Here is a 16,609-nt window from a genome sequence, read left to right as displayed (position 1 = left end):
ATCAGGATGTAGTTGACAGTTACTACAAGGTAGAGGTCTTCTTGTGTATGGCAGCTTAGCTGCTGGGGTAGCTCTCATTTCTTGGAAGCATGACTGTCGCTGATGCAGTGCCCCTCTACCAGGACACACTGACTCATTTCGCCGACCTCAGAAGGATGACAGACTGAGTCAACCCCCTGGTGAATTAATTCAGCGGCCAATAGGGCTTGAACTCGACCCGAGGATCCCAAGCCACCACCCTCAACACCAGGCTGAAGGTAGAGGTACGTATACAGCACACACGGACGTGGTACATATTGGTAGATTTAGATCTGTATGGACATGCCATGCCTATTACGGGTACCGTCGTGGCAAAATTTCATACCGTATCTTATAGAGGTTATTTCAGGTTTTCCTTTGTCCTCGCGCATGTTTCTAAAGCATTTGGTTATCGGATTTGCTTTGCAAAGGCGATACGTTTCCCTTTGTGAGTTTCAAAGAAAAATATCTTTCCAAGCCGTTTGCAGGATAAACGTGTTTTCTCAATTACCGAGTCAATGTTTTTTCCACCCATCACACACAGCTGTTTAAAAAGATCAATGTTTGTAAAAAAAAAATCAACGTGTATATAAATGTAACATTGTTTTTCAGTGAGCGATTCATGCTTTCTGGGTTGTGCACAGTATGTACTGTAGTCGGAAATCAAACTGACTCCAACCTGCCGAATCCCGAAAAATTGCCGATATTGCCCAAGCGTGTGTGTGTGTGTGTGGTATCTACATATATGTGGGTTTCAGAATGTGGAATTGAGTCCTCGCAGGGTGCGCTCAAAGTGTCCACCTTCATTTCGGTAAGGTGTCACGATTCATGGACCAAGCTGTGAAGTTTTTTGTCGAGAGCTCTCTTCAGGATCGTCGCTGAGCCCCGGACAGCTTCCAAATGCAGTTAGTTTGTTATAATATTCCTAGGGATGGTTTTTAGCTCACCTGTAAAGTCGTTCTGGGGAGCTTATGTGGCTCATTGTCCGTCCGTCCGTCCACAAATACTTGCATCTTCTTCTCAGAAACTCCACATATGATTTCAATGTTATTTTACCACAAACTTCATCACCGGTGATGACATTAAAAACAAAACGGGGTCTGGAGGGGTATACGAAGAGGGGGGGGGGGTGGGTTGCCGAACCAAAGGTATTTGCTTTCTTCTCAAACGATACACACAATTCTGATAACTTCACCATCACCTTCATCACCCATGATGAACCAAGGTGTGTTCATGTCATTAGAAAAATCTGCTCAAAGGGGATTTAAGGGGGGTTGCCCCCCAAAATATGTATTTGCTTTCTTCTACAAAACTACACATACAATTCCAATGAAACTTGACCACCATCTCACCCATGAAGTAAACTTTGTTCACAATGTAAAAAATTGGCGTCTGGGGGGGGGGGGGATGTATTTGCTTTCTTTTCTGAAGCCACAAAAACCATTTTGATGAAACTTGACCACAACCTTTGTCACCCGTGATGAACCATGGTTTGTTCATTTCATTAAAAAAAATCCAGAGGTATTTACTTTCTTCTCCATTATATATTTTGTGGGTCATCCATGCCTACCAGTGGTTGCCCGATTATCTTATCCAGCCACGACCAGGTGAGTGCCCAGGGATACTGCTCCCCCTATGTTTAATATCTCTGTGAGGTCCAGCTATCACTGGTAAAACTTTGCCATTCTTCAGCTTCCACGATCTTCTCACTTCATTCTTAAGGTCTTGGTGTTTGGTCATTTTCTTGATTTCTGCATTGTTTAGTCCAAAATCACTGCTGTTAACACCTCAATAAGCAGTCTTCTGTTATTTTTTGTACCCAAGTATGATATCTGGTCGCAATACTTTGTTTTCGATGTTCACGCTCGATGGGATCATTAGTTCGTATGTGAGTGGTAGGTACTTCCATTGTTTTCAGTGAATACTTTTGGTTCATGTTCTCACAAATTTTCTGGAACTGGGACATCAAAGTTTTTGCAGATGTGACAGCGAATTACACAAACTCTGTTGTGTCGTTGTGTGTACAGCTGCTCTGACATGAGTTTTGTGTGTGTGTGTGTGTGTGTTCATTCAGTCATGAAGCATAACATTGTTACGGTTGTGGAAATTCACAGAACACCATTCAGGTTCCCTGAAGATCAGTTCTGTCGATAAGTGTGTGTCCAGGTTCGATTTCCCCACCGATGTATAACGGGATTTATTATTCGTGTGTCGGGCTGTGACTCTTGAGGTAGTGTTATTCTTTTCTATCTTTATTTTAAACAATCATCTCCTCACCACCTTCTCCACAACCACCAACATCTCACCAGCACCAACATCTCCTCACCACCTTCTCCACAACCGCCATCTTTTCACCAACATCCTCAACAAACAACATCCTCAACAAACATCTCCACAAACAAACACGATGGAATCCTCGACAGCGGCAAAGTGATTTCAAACACGGCCGCGTTTGACGGCAAGATCGGATCAGAACGATGAAAGGGGCGGAGCCAGCCGGGGGTGAAAGGTCAAAGGTGAAAAAAGGGAGGGCGCTGATTTTGGACGATGAAGCCCAGAGCGACCCCTCCCCTTGGGGCTATAAAACGGCGTGTTTCAACGCTGAGAGCGTTGTTGGAAGCGTTGTTGGTCGGTGGAGGCAGTCGAGTTGGAGTCGGGAGAAGTCGCCAGCAAGCTACGTAACGGTCCGAGCGATCGGGCCTCGAGTCCGTCGAGCGACGCTGAGGAGTGAGTGGGCTCTTAAAGAGCATAAACTCTAAAAGAGCAAGGCTCGTTCGCTCCTCTGAAGCATCGTCAGCCAGGCCCAATCGACCAGGCCGCGCTGCTTGGCCCTGGACCAACCAAACCGCCGTTACAACAGCTGCCGCGTTGACGACGAGACATACGGAGAGTCGCCGACCAAAAGACCCATCGAGTCGCCTCAAGGGCGATAAAGGTAACCTGCCCGGCCTCGCGGAGCTCCTTCGGTCATCCCAGCTCCAAGGAACATTAAAGGCTTACGAGCCCAGTTCTATCTTACTTTCTGGGGTTTTTGCATGGAAGTCTGTGGCGCCTTGTCCACCAAGTAGAACTGATTAAGTGCATGTACATAATAAATAGATATCGGGTGTAGGTTTTTACTCATGTCTTGTCCCCTTCCCCCATTCATTGCATTGCTTACGTGTGCAAATAAATGTTCCCCATTTTTGAATGTCACCTGCTCGTTGCGTCCCTTCCTCCATTGACTGCCATAATTGCGTTCGGAATCATTAGCTGGCTGATTAATAGCCGATAAAACGTACATCTGGTTCGACGGGGCTTGGCAATTTAAAACCGCTCAGCAATCGCAAACGGAACGAGCTGCTTAAAGCGGCTTGTTTTCGTGCAGGCGCCGTTGAGGTGAAAACTCCCGGCATTTCTGTCTGCACGAATAATTAGGTACATCGACAATTCAGCGATCGACCCTGTAGCGTGCGGACAGAAGAGTTGGCTGGTTTATGGTGTGGTTAACAACCGCCGTAGCTGGGTTTCGACGTTGATCCGAAAGCGGCGACTTGATTGCTCGTTCGGTGGGCGCGCACGGCCGCAATTGAGCTAAAGGCGGTCGCCTGCATGCCGGGCGGGCGAAATTCCACAATATCATTCTCTTTACCAACTCCACCTCCACCCCTCACCTTCTCGTCCTCTTTTTTTTCCTTTTCATTTCTCTCTCTCACTCACCCCCCACCTCACATCCCTCCCTCCCACGGTTGGTATAGCAATGTTTGGTGAGGCATAGGTCTCCCCCCCTTTCCTCACTCTTCTCCCTTCTTCGCTTCCCCTCCCTCCTGCCTCCTCTCTCTCCCCTCGCAACCTCCTTCCTTATTACCCCCCCCCTCCCGTCAGCAAAGCAACGGGTTGTATTTGCTGATTATATATATATATATATATATATATATATATATATATATATATATATATTTCTTCTTCTACTTCTTCTTTCGGCTGCTCCCGTTCAGGGTCGCCACAGCGGATCATCCGTTATGATCTGCATTGTGATTTGGCACGTTTTATGCCGGATGCCCTTCCTGACGCAACCCTGGTCGCCTCTTACGACACAGGGATATGGTTCACCTATTTTAACCGGAGTATACACCGGCCCAGTACAATGGTACTCATTTCGCCGACCTCGGAAGGATGACAGGCAGAGTCAACCCCCTGGTGTATTAATTCAGTGGCTCAACGGAGCTTGAACTCAGGACCTTTTGGATCCAAAGCCGCTGCCCTAACCACTGCGCCAACACACCAGGCTTATATACATATATATAAATATATAAAACATCTTGCTGTTGGGAATGCTTCTCCAGAAAACAGATATGATGACCCATTTTAATGCATTTTCAACTGGTGCACTTTTGCAGGAACGCATCCTCAACGCTAAGCAAGATGTAACTATGAAGGTAAAGCACAGTTTCTCAATCATTTTGGTCTGGAGAACTTGTATGAAATTTGCAGCAAGACGTCACCATAGCTTTACCTGTCTTGTTTCCAGTGTGCCACTCATAGTTTGCACCATTGCTCAGGTGTGGTTGTGCACCATCTACCAGAACAATCCCTTAATCATCATCAACACTGGTGCAATGTTCACTTTTGTGGTCTTCAAAGGCACTCAAGTTCCCTCTTTTTGGACAATGCCAAATACATTTTATACAGCACTCGTTTCCCGTTATATAATCAAACCTACTGACTTGAGGTTGTCAATAAAAAAAAAATCGATTTTACAAAATGAACGCAAGATAAAAACAAACATCTCTCAAACTTTCTTCACCAACTCCTGTGAACAGAAATCAATCAAAATATTGATGAAACTAGTCTTACCTGTCGCCCAGGTTGTGCTCCCCCTTGTCCGAGTCTGCTGGCTGGACCTCCTAAGCCCCCAAAACCAGCAGACGTAGCACCTCCACTGGCTGCAAATCTTTGCGTTTCCATCAATCCGTTGGTCAGCTGTTGGAGGCACGCCAAACTAAAACTTCCCGTGGCCTGGTTGAAGGTAGGGAAGTCCGGGCGAGGAGCCAGAGTTAAGTTTGAGGACAACGTTGGAGCGAGCGCGCCTCCGGTCCCATAAGCTTCGAAGTCCGAGAGGCTGGGGCAGTACGAGCCCTGGCAGGCCGCTTGGTGACACGCTTTGGGAGGGTGATAAGCAGCTTTTTGTGGAGCAATCTGATTAGGTGACGGAGCCGGTGGGCGAGCGGCAGTGCGAGCTTGCTGTTGATTGGCGGGAAGTTGGTATGGACAGCGTGAATGAGAAGGCTTCGTCGGGAAAGTGGGAAGAGGCTGCAGGGGAGGGGTATGTGCATAAGGGATAGGGGTTGGTGGAGCCTCAGACTGGGGGTAAATATGGGGAGGAAAAAAAATAAAAAATAAAAAAACCAGGGGGATAGAGTTGAGGGAAGCATGACTAGAATTAGAATTCATGCAATCAAACATTCTCAAACTTGCGCAGATAATTCTTGAAACAATATGAACTGCTACTTTTAAACAAATTTTACCTGCCACCATGAAATGAGTTAGTCACAAAATAAATAAACATTTATTCTTATATCTGCACAAAAATAAACAAACAAAATAAGTGGGCATTTCAAGAGTAACAGATAATTTATTCTTGGAAAGAAAAGTTTAAAAAAATTAAACTATTTTCCTCAACAAATGTTCAGCCACTGTGAGCGAGGGAGTTGCCCAACACCAACCGCCGCTGCGATCGAGAGGGTTGCCCGACACCAACCGCCGCTGTGAGCGAGAGGGTTGCCCGACACCAACCGCCGCTGCGAGCGAGAGGGTTGCCCGACAGCAACCGCTGTGATTGATACGAATCGAAAAGAGAAGGTTTGGCAATGTTTCCATTGCGAGCCATTCTTGGGTCCAGAAAGAGAACCTCCCTCCTGGATCATTATCGGTGAACTTGACACCACACTAATGACAGTGACACATCTCTCATTGCGAGATTAGAAAGCCATCTCTGGTAGAGTATTTGCAATCTTATTTGCTATGTGAGGGCAAGCTTTATCAAGAGGGAAGGTCACGTCATAAGCCGTCGAGTATTTATCCATCCATTCTTACCTCATTGAATTACAAGTCATCGTCGTAATCTTCATCCATAGCTTTCCCCACGTTGAGTAATCTTCCGGTTATTAAAGGAAGGCACAAAAAAAAAATTACGATAAATTTGGTGGGTGATGTGGGTGATGGCTGAACTTCGAGACGTTTCACCAGTGGGGACCAAGAACGACTGATTCTGGTGCGAAATAATCGACCCGACTAATCGTGCGTTACTGTCATCTTCAAGAAATAATTTCCTTCCCTCTGATGATGTTCCACGATCTGTGTGTGGAACAACCACCTGAGTCCTACCGATAAGATGGACGGTCCTTCGGTAATCACAATGCACAAATCTTACTTCATCGTTTCCGGATTAATGAACGTTTCCACAATTCTAACACTGACATCCATTTCTTCGTTGATGGATTGCAATTCAGTGAGCTTTCAAAATGAGTGGTTTAACACATTTATTGTTTGCTTAAGTAACATTTGATCGAGTGAACATTTTGCGATGTCCCCCTTCCTCTCCCATATACATCATGCTATAAAGCTACTGTATGTTCATGAAGATGTACTTCAATAATAGTTGTGCACACAGAATTAAATAGTTTAACGATCTAAACGACTAAAATGTCAAAATGTACATTTTGAACCACAAGTCGCATTTTTTTCTGTCTTTTTTTGGGGTTGAGACTGCCTGTCATCCTTCCGAGGTCGGTAAAATGAGTGCCAGCTTGCTGGTATCCTGTGTCGGAGTGGCGACCCGTCCAGGATTGTGCCCAATAGGTAAGGAGACTGCTTAGGAAGCACCAACACTCAGCACAGAGAATGGACCCAACGGATCGATGGATGTGTAAAGTTCTCTGCATGAACAAAGCCCAAGGATTAGTATTGGGGAGGAGTTTCAAGCACTCATTTCTCTCGGTGTAAGTGAGTCAGGCGGCTGTGAGGAGCGGATCAAGTAGACCAGCCGGTGAAGCAATAGCACTTAAAGCCAATCAGGAGCCGTATTTTTGTAAACACATTCACTACTTGTACTGCACTGCAATGTTGGCATGAGGCGAGTCATGTCCGACGCAAAATCCATTGGGAAGTCGCCCTCATTCTGTGTTTTGCATCGAGCTTCTGTAAAAACACAGAATGCGTGTCCATTCTTTGAGGTTACATGGAATAAGTCTTGTGACTGCTTTGGGAAATGGATAGATTTAGACGAGGGAAGTGGTGGCATCGCCCGATCACAGTATCGTAATCATGCTGGCATCGACTTCTCCAGAATTTCACCGGGCGCCGGTCATCATCCTACATGTTACATTCGGTTGACCAACAAAAAGCGACTGCTTGCGAGTCAAACGATGCGGGGAATCCCTGGAGTGAGCCGCAGAGATATCTGCCGTGACCGATGCATCTGTCCGTAAACCCCATTCACTTTGCTGCTGCACCATCACCAAAAAAGAAAAGTGCGGTCAAAATCTGCGATGTCATATCCTCCTGAATATTTCCATTGTTTGAAAAAAAAGAATCGTGGTACAACAGTTTATGCTGTGGACCACAGTGTGACTTGTTAGTTTGAGCTGAAACAGTCACAGCAGGTAAAGCATGAGTTTAAAATGGAGATGAAAAACTGACAGTTTCATCCATTCATTATCGGTAGTTTGCGCTGAGAATAACGAGTTGTCCTGCCAGGTACATGTCTCGTATTATATTCCAGGCCGTCTAATTGAGGCTGCTGAAATGAAGAAGGATGAAAGCATGTTGGTCCATACCAGGTCTGATTGTGTGGCCGCGGAAGTATGTTTTCATACATTGTGTTTTGTCCAATATACAAGATTTCTGAACAAGGAGAGAAAGAAGAGTTCAGCGAGTCCATCTCCGTGTGAAAAGTTCGTTTTCAAATGACACGATTTCCTTTGAAGAGTTGAATTCTCTGGATGCATATTTAATATGTGAAGCTGCATCAAGAGATTTTAGCACGATTCGAGTTGCTGACCCTGAGAGTACGATTCAACATGACATCAATCGTTTCTCGATTCTCCACAGCACCTTGAATGAGCTGCAGAGATGCCAACTTTTGGAAATCAGAATTAGGGAGGATTTTCAACCGACACCAAATAATGTGCGCGAAGCGCACATCTCGAGCGCGGAGCGCTCGACCCTTGCGGCGGGGTCCAGGGCCCGCCTTAGGGCCCTGGAAGCTCTGGGGTTCTAGATGCTCTCTAGTGCCCTCTGAGCCCTATTTTGGAGCATTTAACATGTTAAGAATTCCCACTTTTTGAACAAAAAAAGGGGAAAATTGTGCACTTTTTAATGTTACATGTATGTTAATATTAGTAAGTTAGGGGACAATCAAAGATTAACAAAAAGCACAAAAGAAGCAATATTTTTCTTCCCTTACTGGCTGGTACTACTGCTGCTTGCTTTTTCCATGGCAGCTTTGCTGAGTGACAGCTGTGTGGCTCTTTTAGCCCTTCTGATTATGTCTTTGCTGTATTCTCTCTGGTAGCAAGGGGTGCTATGAGCTAGTTTTTCAATTAAGAGAGCTTCCAGGGTTTTGACACTCAAATTGGGACGAAATTCAGTATGATTCTTCCGTACAAGACTGAGTGCCCGCTCACATGATGCGTTCGAATGAGGAATGACCAAGATTCCCTTCATCACTTTGCTCAAATTAGGATACTTCTTGGCACCAGTGCAGGGATCTGTGAGCTGTGAAATCCGATGCCACTGCTCATCCACTCTCACTGTCTCAGTAGCAATTGCAGCTATGGAGGCGTCTGCCTGGTAGTGAGCGAATTCACTCTCAAGACTGTCTATGTCACTATCACCGCCACTGAACAGACAGGGGAATTTCTTGATGAAAAACTCCACACAGTCAAACCCCACTTCTTGGTGTAGCTTAACATCCAGCACCTGAGCATGCTTGGCTAATTCATCATCTAGCGGCCAGGTTTTGAAGATGTAATTGCAGGCTTTCACATAATATGAGCGAACTGCACTGAAGAAACCTTGGATGTCTGACTCACTCAGAGTGAAGGTGGATTTCTTGAGACTCCTTTGTTCCCTTATATACAGTTTGGCATCGTTCCCAATCATGAGGTCCTCATCATTCTTCTGATGATTTCTGTCAGAGAAGGGTACATTTACCAGAGCAACCGATGACACCGATGGTTTCAAAAACCACACGAAGATATCTTTCAGAAGACCATTCAATTCTCCGTGCAGGAGATGAATACAGGGTTCGTCTCTTTGGAGCAGAAGATTCCCCTTCTCAAAAAGCTTGTTAGCATATCGAAGGAAGAAACAATAGAGTTTTGTTTGTGGAGACAAGAACATCCTGTTGACACGTTTTTCTCTAGATTCCTGCACAGTGTTTGAGGAAGATGCGCTTTTAGTTGTAGAACTCGTAGTACACTTAGCCGCAGGGCGATCACACTTGCGTTTACTGCCAGCAGAAGAGGTCAGACTCGTAGTACCAGATCCAATTTTACGTTTGAGGAGAGAGCTTGAGGTAGGTGCAGCCAAGGAAGAAGACCTCTGATTCGAAGGTTTTGCTGAGCTTCTATCAAGTGATTTGGCAAAAGCAGAACTTAACTTGGGTCCTTCTTTGCCTGTAGATGGGACTATCACAGTCTTTCTCGACTCTGAAGGAATCTACTTTGTAGATGAACGTGATGAAGGGCCGGTGATGCTGCCTGCTCTCAGCATTGGTTTTGGTGCTGTCCCTGCTGTCTTCTTCGCAGCAGATACTGCAGTGGTAGTGGTGAATGCTGCTCCACGAGTGCTTGATCCTGCAGTGCCAGTACTGGCAGTAGATACAGTGCCGTCCTTCTTGCTCGTTGTTAGAGTCTTGGCTACAGTTGGTTGCATTTTTCTTCGTACTTCTTCTTTGAAGAAGAGGCGAAGTGGCTCCCACTGTTCAATCAGCCTGTCTAGGCACTGACCAAGGGACAGCCACCTTGTTGCGACATGCTTCAGAATCTTGTGTGTCGGGGCATCACAGAGTTCTTGCAGTGCTTTCACTCCTTTGACGCGTTTACTACTTTTGTCCAAGTAGTAGTAAATATCGATGAGAAAGTCATCTAATTCAATGGGTAAGGCCTGAGCCTCCTTCTTGGCCGTATTGTGCATCATATGGCAAGGGCATCCCATGATGTAGCACTCTGGATTTTGTTTGTGGATATAAGCAGCGACTCCTTTGTGCTTGCCCACCATGACAGAGGCATTATCAGCACAAAAGGAAACACAATTTCCCCACGGAATTTTCCTGTCACTGAACTCATGATCAAGCAGTTTGAAAATGTTTTCTCCAGTGGAATCTTGTTTGCACGCAGGCAAACTTAGCAAACCTTGCTTCACAATCCCAGCACTGTTGTCATAGTACGAAATCAGGACAGGATATAGCTGGGCCTCACCACTGTCATTGCTACCGTCTGTAGCTAGGCTAAATGGAGCTAGTCTAGCAATATCGGCAATAGATGAAGCAGTAACATTTGACAACTCACCAATTACACTGGTCAACAACAAATTTGTTGTCTGCATTTTTAAAGCTGATTTAGGACGAATCTGATGCGCTGAATCCAAAACTCACATTAGTTTTGTTCAATCAGGTCAAGTTTTTGAGATATGGCCACATGTCGTTTTTTACATTTTTGTTCACATGTACGCATGTGTGGAGCATTTTAGAAGAAGTTGGTGGGGGTAAAATGTCATGTCAAATAATTGTTTTAATTGGAAATAATTATTTTAATGACAAGAAGTATTCAGGTACGATAGTTCTGGGTGATTATGTCGAAAAGGGATCAGTTTGAAGTCATAAAACCTCAAAATCTTCCAAAAATTGGTGAGGCAAAGCATAAAGTTCGTGGATCAAAACTAAAGTTAATGGGGCAGATTTTGTAATAATGTGATACAAAAAAGTTGTATTTCTTGAAATAACGAACTCTGAAGAATGTACAATACCTACATGCGCCAATTTATGACATGCGCTTCTGCTCAAGCTTGGAGTGCCACAGTACGAACCCAAAGATTGGAGACTGTTCATTGACAGCAGCAAGCGATCACTGAAATGTGTTCTGCTACACAACGGCAACCAGTTTGCCTCTGTACCCATCGCTCACTCGACTACACTGAAGGAGAAGTATGAAGCGGTGAAGTACGTGCTGGAGAAAATTGGTTATGATCAGCATAAGTGGTTTATTTGTGTTGACCTGAAGATGGTGAACTTTTTGTTGGGACAACAGTCTGGCTTCACCAAGTACCCATGTTTTCTGTGCATGTGGGATAGTAGGGACCGTGCTCAGCATTACACGAAGAAGGACTGGCCTGTGCGGGAGGAATTGGTGCCATGCAAAGAAAGGAACGTCATCAACGACCCTCTGGTGGACAGAGACAGAATACTCTTCCCACCGCTGCACATCAAGCTCGGCTTAATCAAGCAGTTCACCAAGGCTCTGGACAAAGATGGTGACTGCTTCACTTACTTGTGCCAGGCTTTTCCAGGATTGACCATGGAGAAGTTGAAAGTTGGCATCTTTGATGGTTCTCAGATCCGTCAGCTCATCAGAGATCCAGAGTTCAAAAACTCAATGAACGAAGTGGAACTGGAAGCGTGGAAGACATTTGTTTTGGTAGTGAAGAACTTTCTTGGCAACAATAAGGCCAGAAACTACGCAGAACTTGTCAACAACATGCTGACTGCTTTCAGAAACCTGGGCTGCAACATGAGCATCAAGATGCACTACCTATTTTCACATATGAACCGGTTTCCTGAGAACCTGGGTTCAATGAGTTGACGAGCAGGGGGAGAGATTCCATCAGGACATGAAGGAGATGGAGACCAGGTATCAGGGTCGCTGGGACGCAGTCATGATGGCTGACTACTGTTGGAATCTGAAGAGAGACCTCCCTGCCGCTGAACATTCCAGGAGTTCGAAGAAATGGAAGTTCAAGCCCTGAAGTTTGAACAGTGGTGACGCAACATGCAATTTACTTGTACTTACCTTTGTCAATGCCCACCATTCAGATGACAATAATCGATGTTTCTATCATGTAATCAATAAATGTTGTTGGCAAAACATTTTTTTTTCTTAAAAACATGTTTAGGATGATATGTGTTGACAAAAATCAGCTGATAATGCCACAAAAATGTAATTGATTTTGTCACAAGATCTGATTTTTTCAAATCAACTTAGCACAAAAACCTGACCTGATGGAGAGAAACGGATGCCATTTCCTGATTCAGCAGTGCCAGAATACCCTAATTCACTTGTAGAAATCTAGACAACATTCAGAAAGTAAAAAATTGTTGACCAGTGTTCTTTTTTCTTGTTCTTTTTTTTTTTTTTTTTTTTTTTTTTTTTTTTCTTGCTTTTTGTTCTTTTTTTTTTTTTTTTTTTTTTTTTGTTCTTGCACATCTTGCACATCTTGCAAGTTTTTGTTCTTGCACATCCATACTTTGAAGCAACTTTTGAATCTGGAAACATCTTTTGAAATTGAGGTCCAGCATGATCTGAGACTGATATGGGCAAGTTATGTCCCACAATAAATCCACTAAAGAGAAGTTCCGCTCAGGTAACATCCTCTTCCTCGCTTGTCCCTTGTTTGGTGAAATAATTCAGAAGTGTACCGGTACTCGTGCTCGAAGATCTCTCCTTTGCAATGTCTGTGTGCCGTTTGCTTCCAACGTACTTCCGAATATCATCGCGACCTCCGTGCTCAACTGAAATATCAACGCTGCATACTGTACAATACGCATGATGAATTCCTCTTTCAGACTTTCGAATACACGGGTATTGGAGACTGTATTCGGTCTTGTACTTCTGAGACCATTTCTTGGTCTTCGTAAGCTTCTTTTCTGCCATTTCGTAATCAACATCGAGGGCTTGAAGCATCGGTAACTTCGAAGTCGATGTTCCACAGCTGCAGCGCGACTCGTAGAACTGTAGCGGCTGTTAAACACCGCACGGTGGTCGCGACCGCCGGGCTGGTACGGGGCCCAGCTGCATGCAGTGAGCGTATCGCATGCATATACACTGTGCATACATACCGCATGCACTGTATTGCACACATACCGCATGCACTAAATCTCAGTGCATGATCGCATAAGCGAGATCCAGACCCAATGTTTCGCTGCTCCTCATTTGAATTTGCAATTTTTTACGTACAATTTGGTAGCAGCGAACGTTATGGAGTTACCACATGCTATACGTAGCAGACGATGCTTTTCATTCAATTCTCATACCAGTACATTCTGATTAGTGAACAGTGCAAAAATATCAAAATTTCGGGAGGATAAGGATAGTGATCGTAAGGGCGGGAGTTTGGGTGAATTTTCGGAAGCCTCCCGATGAAATCGGGAGGGTTGGCATTGCTGGAGCTGGCTTACAGCGCGTTCTGGCAACATGCGAACCAGGCAAGAATCATGAACAACCAAGAAGTTTTCTGTCTGATGAAACTTGTTGATATATTCACTGAAATGGGGGGGGGGGGTGGGGGACATCATGGAGTTGTATTATCAAGTATGAGGTGAATCTAGACCGAGACTGATTGCTCAAGTCAATGTACGATGCTGCGAAGCTTCTTCTTATTCTTCTTCTTCTTGCGTATGGCAACTTAGCTGCTGGGGTAGCTATCATTTCTTGGAAGCGTGACTCTCGCTAATGCAGTGCCCCTCTACCAGTACACACTGGTACTCATTTCGCCGACCTCAAAAGGATGACAGGCTGAGTCAACCAACCCCCTGGTGTATTAATTCAGCGGCCAACGGGGCTTGAAATCAGGACCCTCGGATCCCAAGCCGCCACCCTAACCACGAAGCCAACACCAGGCTGCCGCGAAGGTGGAAGTTATGCATATGATCACCAAGTTGATTTGAAATCAGTGTGCAGATTTCTCCTGGTTACCAAATGGAAAATGGCCAACATTGACTCTTGAATGTAATGAACTGTCATGTGATTTTGTATTTTGTTCTTGCCAGGAGTGATCGTATGAATTTTTTGCTGATGTAGCAATTTCCAACCTCATTGATTTTTCATCAACCACCTTGCTGGATGGAATATGTCACTGCTGGTGTTCACTGACACTCACAGCAACAACACTGGCCAGTGAACTCCTATCTGAAACGTCTGACAGTCCAGAGTCTGAGAGTGGTGCTGCTGAAGTGAGTGACACTGACATTTGCGTCAAAACTTTCAAATTATTTATCCACCCGACCAACCCACCAAGCCGATGAAGCACACATATCAGGTGGGTAGACCAACGCTGATACGGTCCGCATTGTCCGAGATGGCCTTGGGGAGCGATAGTTATTATGAGATACCATTTGAATTGGTGTCGTACCAATGTGTGCATGTCCAATTGTTTTCATTTGCCAGATGACCAATTTACGCCAAACTAGCCGATTGTCCTGGCTTAATTAGTCATTTTATGAAGACAATCAAGCTGATTGTCCTGCCTTCGTCATTTTATGAAGGCGACTGTTTGCAAAGACCGATTTGTGGAATGTGATGTACAGTTAGCAGTACCACCGTACCATTTCCGTACCTGTGCGCACAGTATCAAAGAAGGTGATAATGGTTTTCTTTCTTTTAATGAAGAATAAGCAAATTACTGTAGTCAACGAGTCCAAATTAGTCCAAGTGTGATATTGGCGTTCCATTCATGTGAAGTCAAAAAGGTGAGTGTGTCACTGTGTGCAATTTCAAATCTCTCGGTCTATTGATGTGGAAAATGAAGCCTCGTCAAAATCGACAGAATTAGTGGTTATACAAACAATTTGATCACTCGCAGTGTTCAAGTACCTAAATGCATCCTTTGTAACATCCACACTGATCAGTGCATGATCATGGTATTTCTTTCATTGTAAGATAGCACTACACCCTGTTGTCATGACTCATTTCATACATCTGTATCAATATTTGAAGCAGATACAGCCTCATGACAAACAGGGAAAATTCTCAGAAAAATCACTTTTTCTGAATGATTCAACTTGTTGCAGTTTTGGTCATTTATACAAAAAAGCGTTTTCATGTTGTTTTTTTTTCTTCATTTTTTCCACAAAGCTCAAGGCTACTAGTCCATCTCCAGAGACCTTGATGTTCCACGCAATGTTATCAGGAAGTTTAAGGCCCGTGGCACTGTAGCCAACATCTCTGGACGTGGCCACAAGAGAAAACTTGATCGAAGATTGCAGCGAAGGATTGTTCGAATGGTGGAGAAAACACCTCGATCAACTGCCGAACAGATTCAAGCTGACCTTCAGACACAAAGTATGACAGTTTCAACTCGCACCATCCGTCGCCAACTCAATGAAAGGGAGTTCTATGGTAGGAGGCCCAGGAGGACCTGACTGCTGAGAGCGAGAGACACAAGAAAGCCCAACTGGAGTTTGCCAAAAAACACCTGAACAGGCCCAAATCCTTCTGGGAGAATGTCCTGTGGACCAATGAGATGAAATTGGAGCTTTTTGGAAAAGCACATCATCTCCATGTTTACAGATAACAAAATGAACTCTTCAAAGAAAAGAACACCTTCCCTGCAGTCAAACATGGAGGAGGTTCAGTGATGTTTTGTGGTTGCTGTGCTGCCTCGGGCACTGGGTGCCTTGAATGTGTGCACGACATCATGAAATCAGGAAATTACCAAGTTGCCATTTTGGAGCGCAATGTTCAACCCAGTGTCAGAAAGCTGGGTGTCCGTCGAAGGTCATGGGACTTGCAGCAGGACAATGACCCGAAACTCACTTCAAAAAAACACCAGGAATGGTTCAAGATAAAACGCTGGACTGTTCTGAAGTGGCCAGCAATGAGTCCATATCTAAATCCCATTGAACACTTGTGGGGAGATCTGAAAACAGCAGTTGGGAGAAGTCACCCTTCAAATCTTGGAGAACTGAAGCAGTTTGTACAAGAAGAGTGGGACAAACTACCAGTAGAGAGGAGTAGGAAGCTCATTCATGGCTATAGGAAGCCCTTGACTGCAGTTATTTTGTCCAAAGTCTGTGATACCAAATATTAAGTCGAGGATGCCAATAATTTTGTCAATACTGTTGATTTATATTTTCTGATTTGAAAGGATATATTAAGTTCTGAATCAAAAACAAAGGTTCTGTAATATGAACAGTGACATAAAGAATTAGGGAGACACAATTTTCTCCAAAAATAAGTTGAAATTAAGAATAGTATTTTGAGTTATTTGAAAAAAAGTTCAAGGGTGCCAATATTTTTGGTCATGACTGTATTTGTCTACCACAGCCAAAAGTTCAAGTCGCACCTTTTCCTCAGAACGAAAAGTGTTTTCGGCCACTTTTCCTCGGACGGCACACAGCCTAAAATTAACCCGTTCGGAGCTGTGACAAATCACAGCCTCGTAATGGTTTTCTTACTTATGGGCAACCTTGGTCAGAAACTGTGCAGATCCGAGGCTCCCATAAAACCAAAGGTGTGCAATCAAATCAAAGACCAAATACTGTATTGGAGTCATCACAAGGAACCTGAAGAAGTAAAGAGCAAAGATGGAGTCATCAGGAGGAACTAGACTGACT

At 44.5% G+C, this 16,609-nt stretch overlaps 1 protein-coding gene across 5 annotated transcripts in view; it reads right to left on the bottom strand.

The window, feature by feature from the left end:
- Window positions 1–16,609, bottom strand: part of LOC147016283 (uncharacterized) — a 60,395-nt gene that overhangs the window by 3,085 nt on the left and 40,701 nt on the right. For 4 of the 5 annotated variants that reach the window (XM_085844867.1, XM_085844871.1, XM_085844870.1 and 1 more), the window contains exon 16: window positions 4,855–5,361. In XM_085844867.1, the coding sequence (XP_085700993.1) occupies window positions 4,855–5,361 (507 nt within the window). The remainder of the gene's footprint in view (window positions 1–4,854; window positions 5,362–16,609) is intronic. The other variant, XM_085844872.1, reaches the window with a different exon arrangement.

This window comes from Eptatretus burgeri, chromosome 11 (genome assembly GCF_056783735.1).
Source record: "Eptatretus burgeri isolate ZD-2024b chromosome 11, Ebu_testis_v1, whole genome shotgun sequence".
In the NCBI taxonomy this organism is placed as follows: domain Eukaryota; kingdom Metazoa; phylum Chordata; class Myxini; order Myxiniformes; family Myxinidae; genus Eptatretus; species Eptatretus burgeri.
Note: the sequence above shows the minus strand (reverse complement) of the source record. Positions and strands in the feature narration are given on the sequence as shown.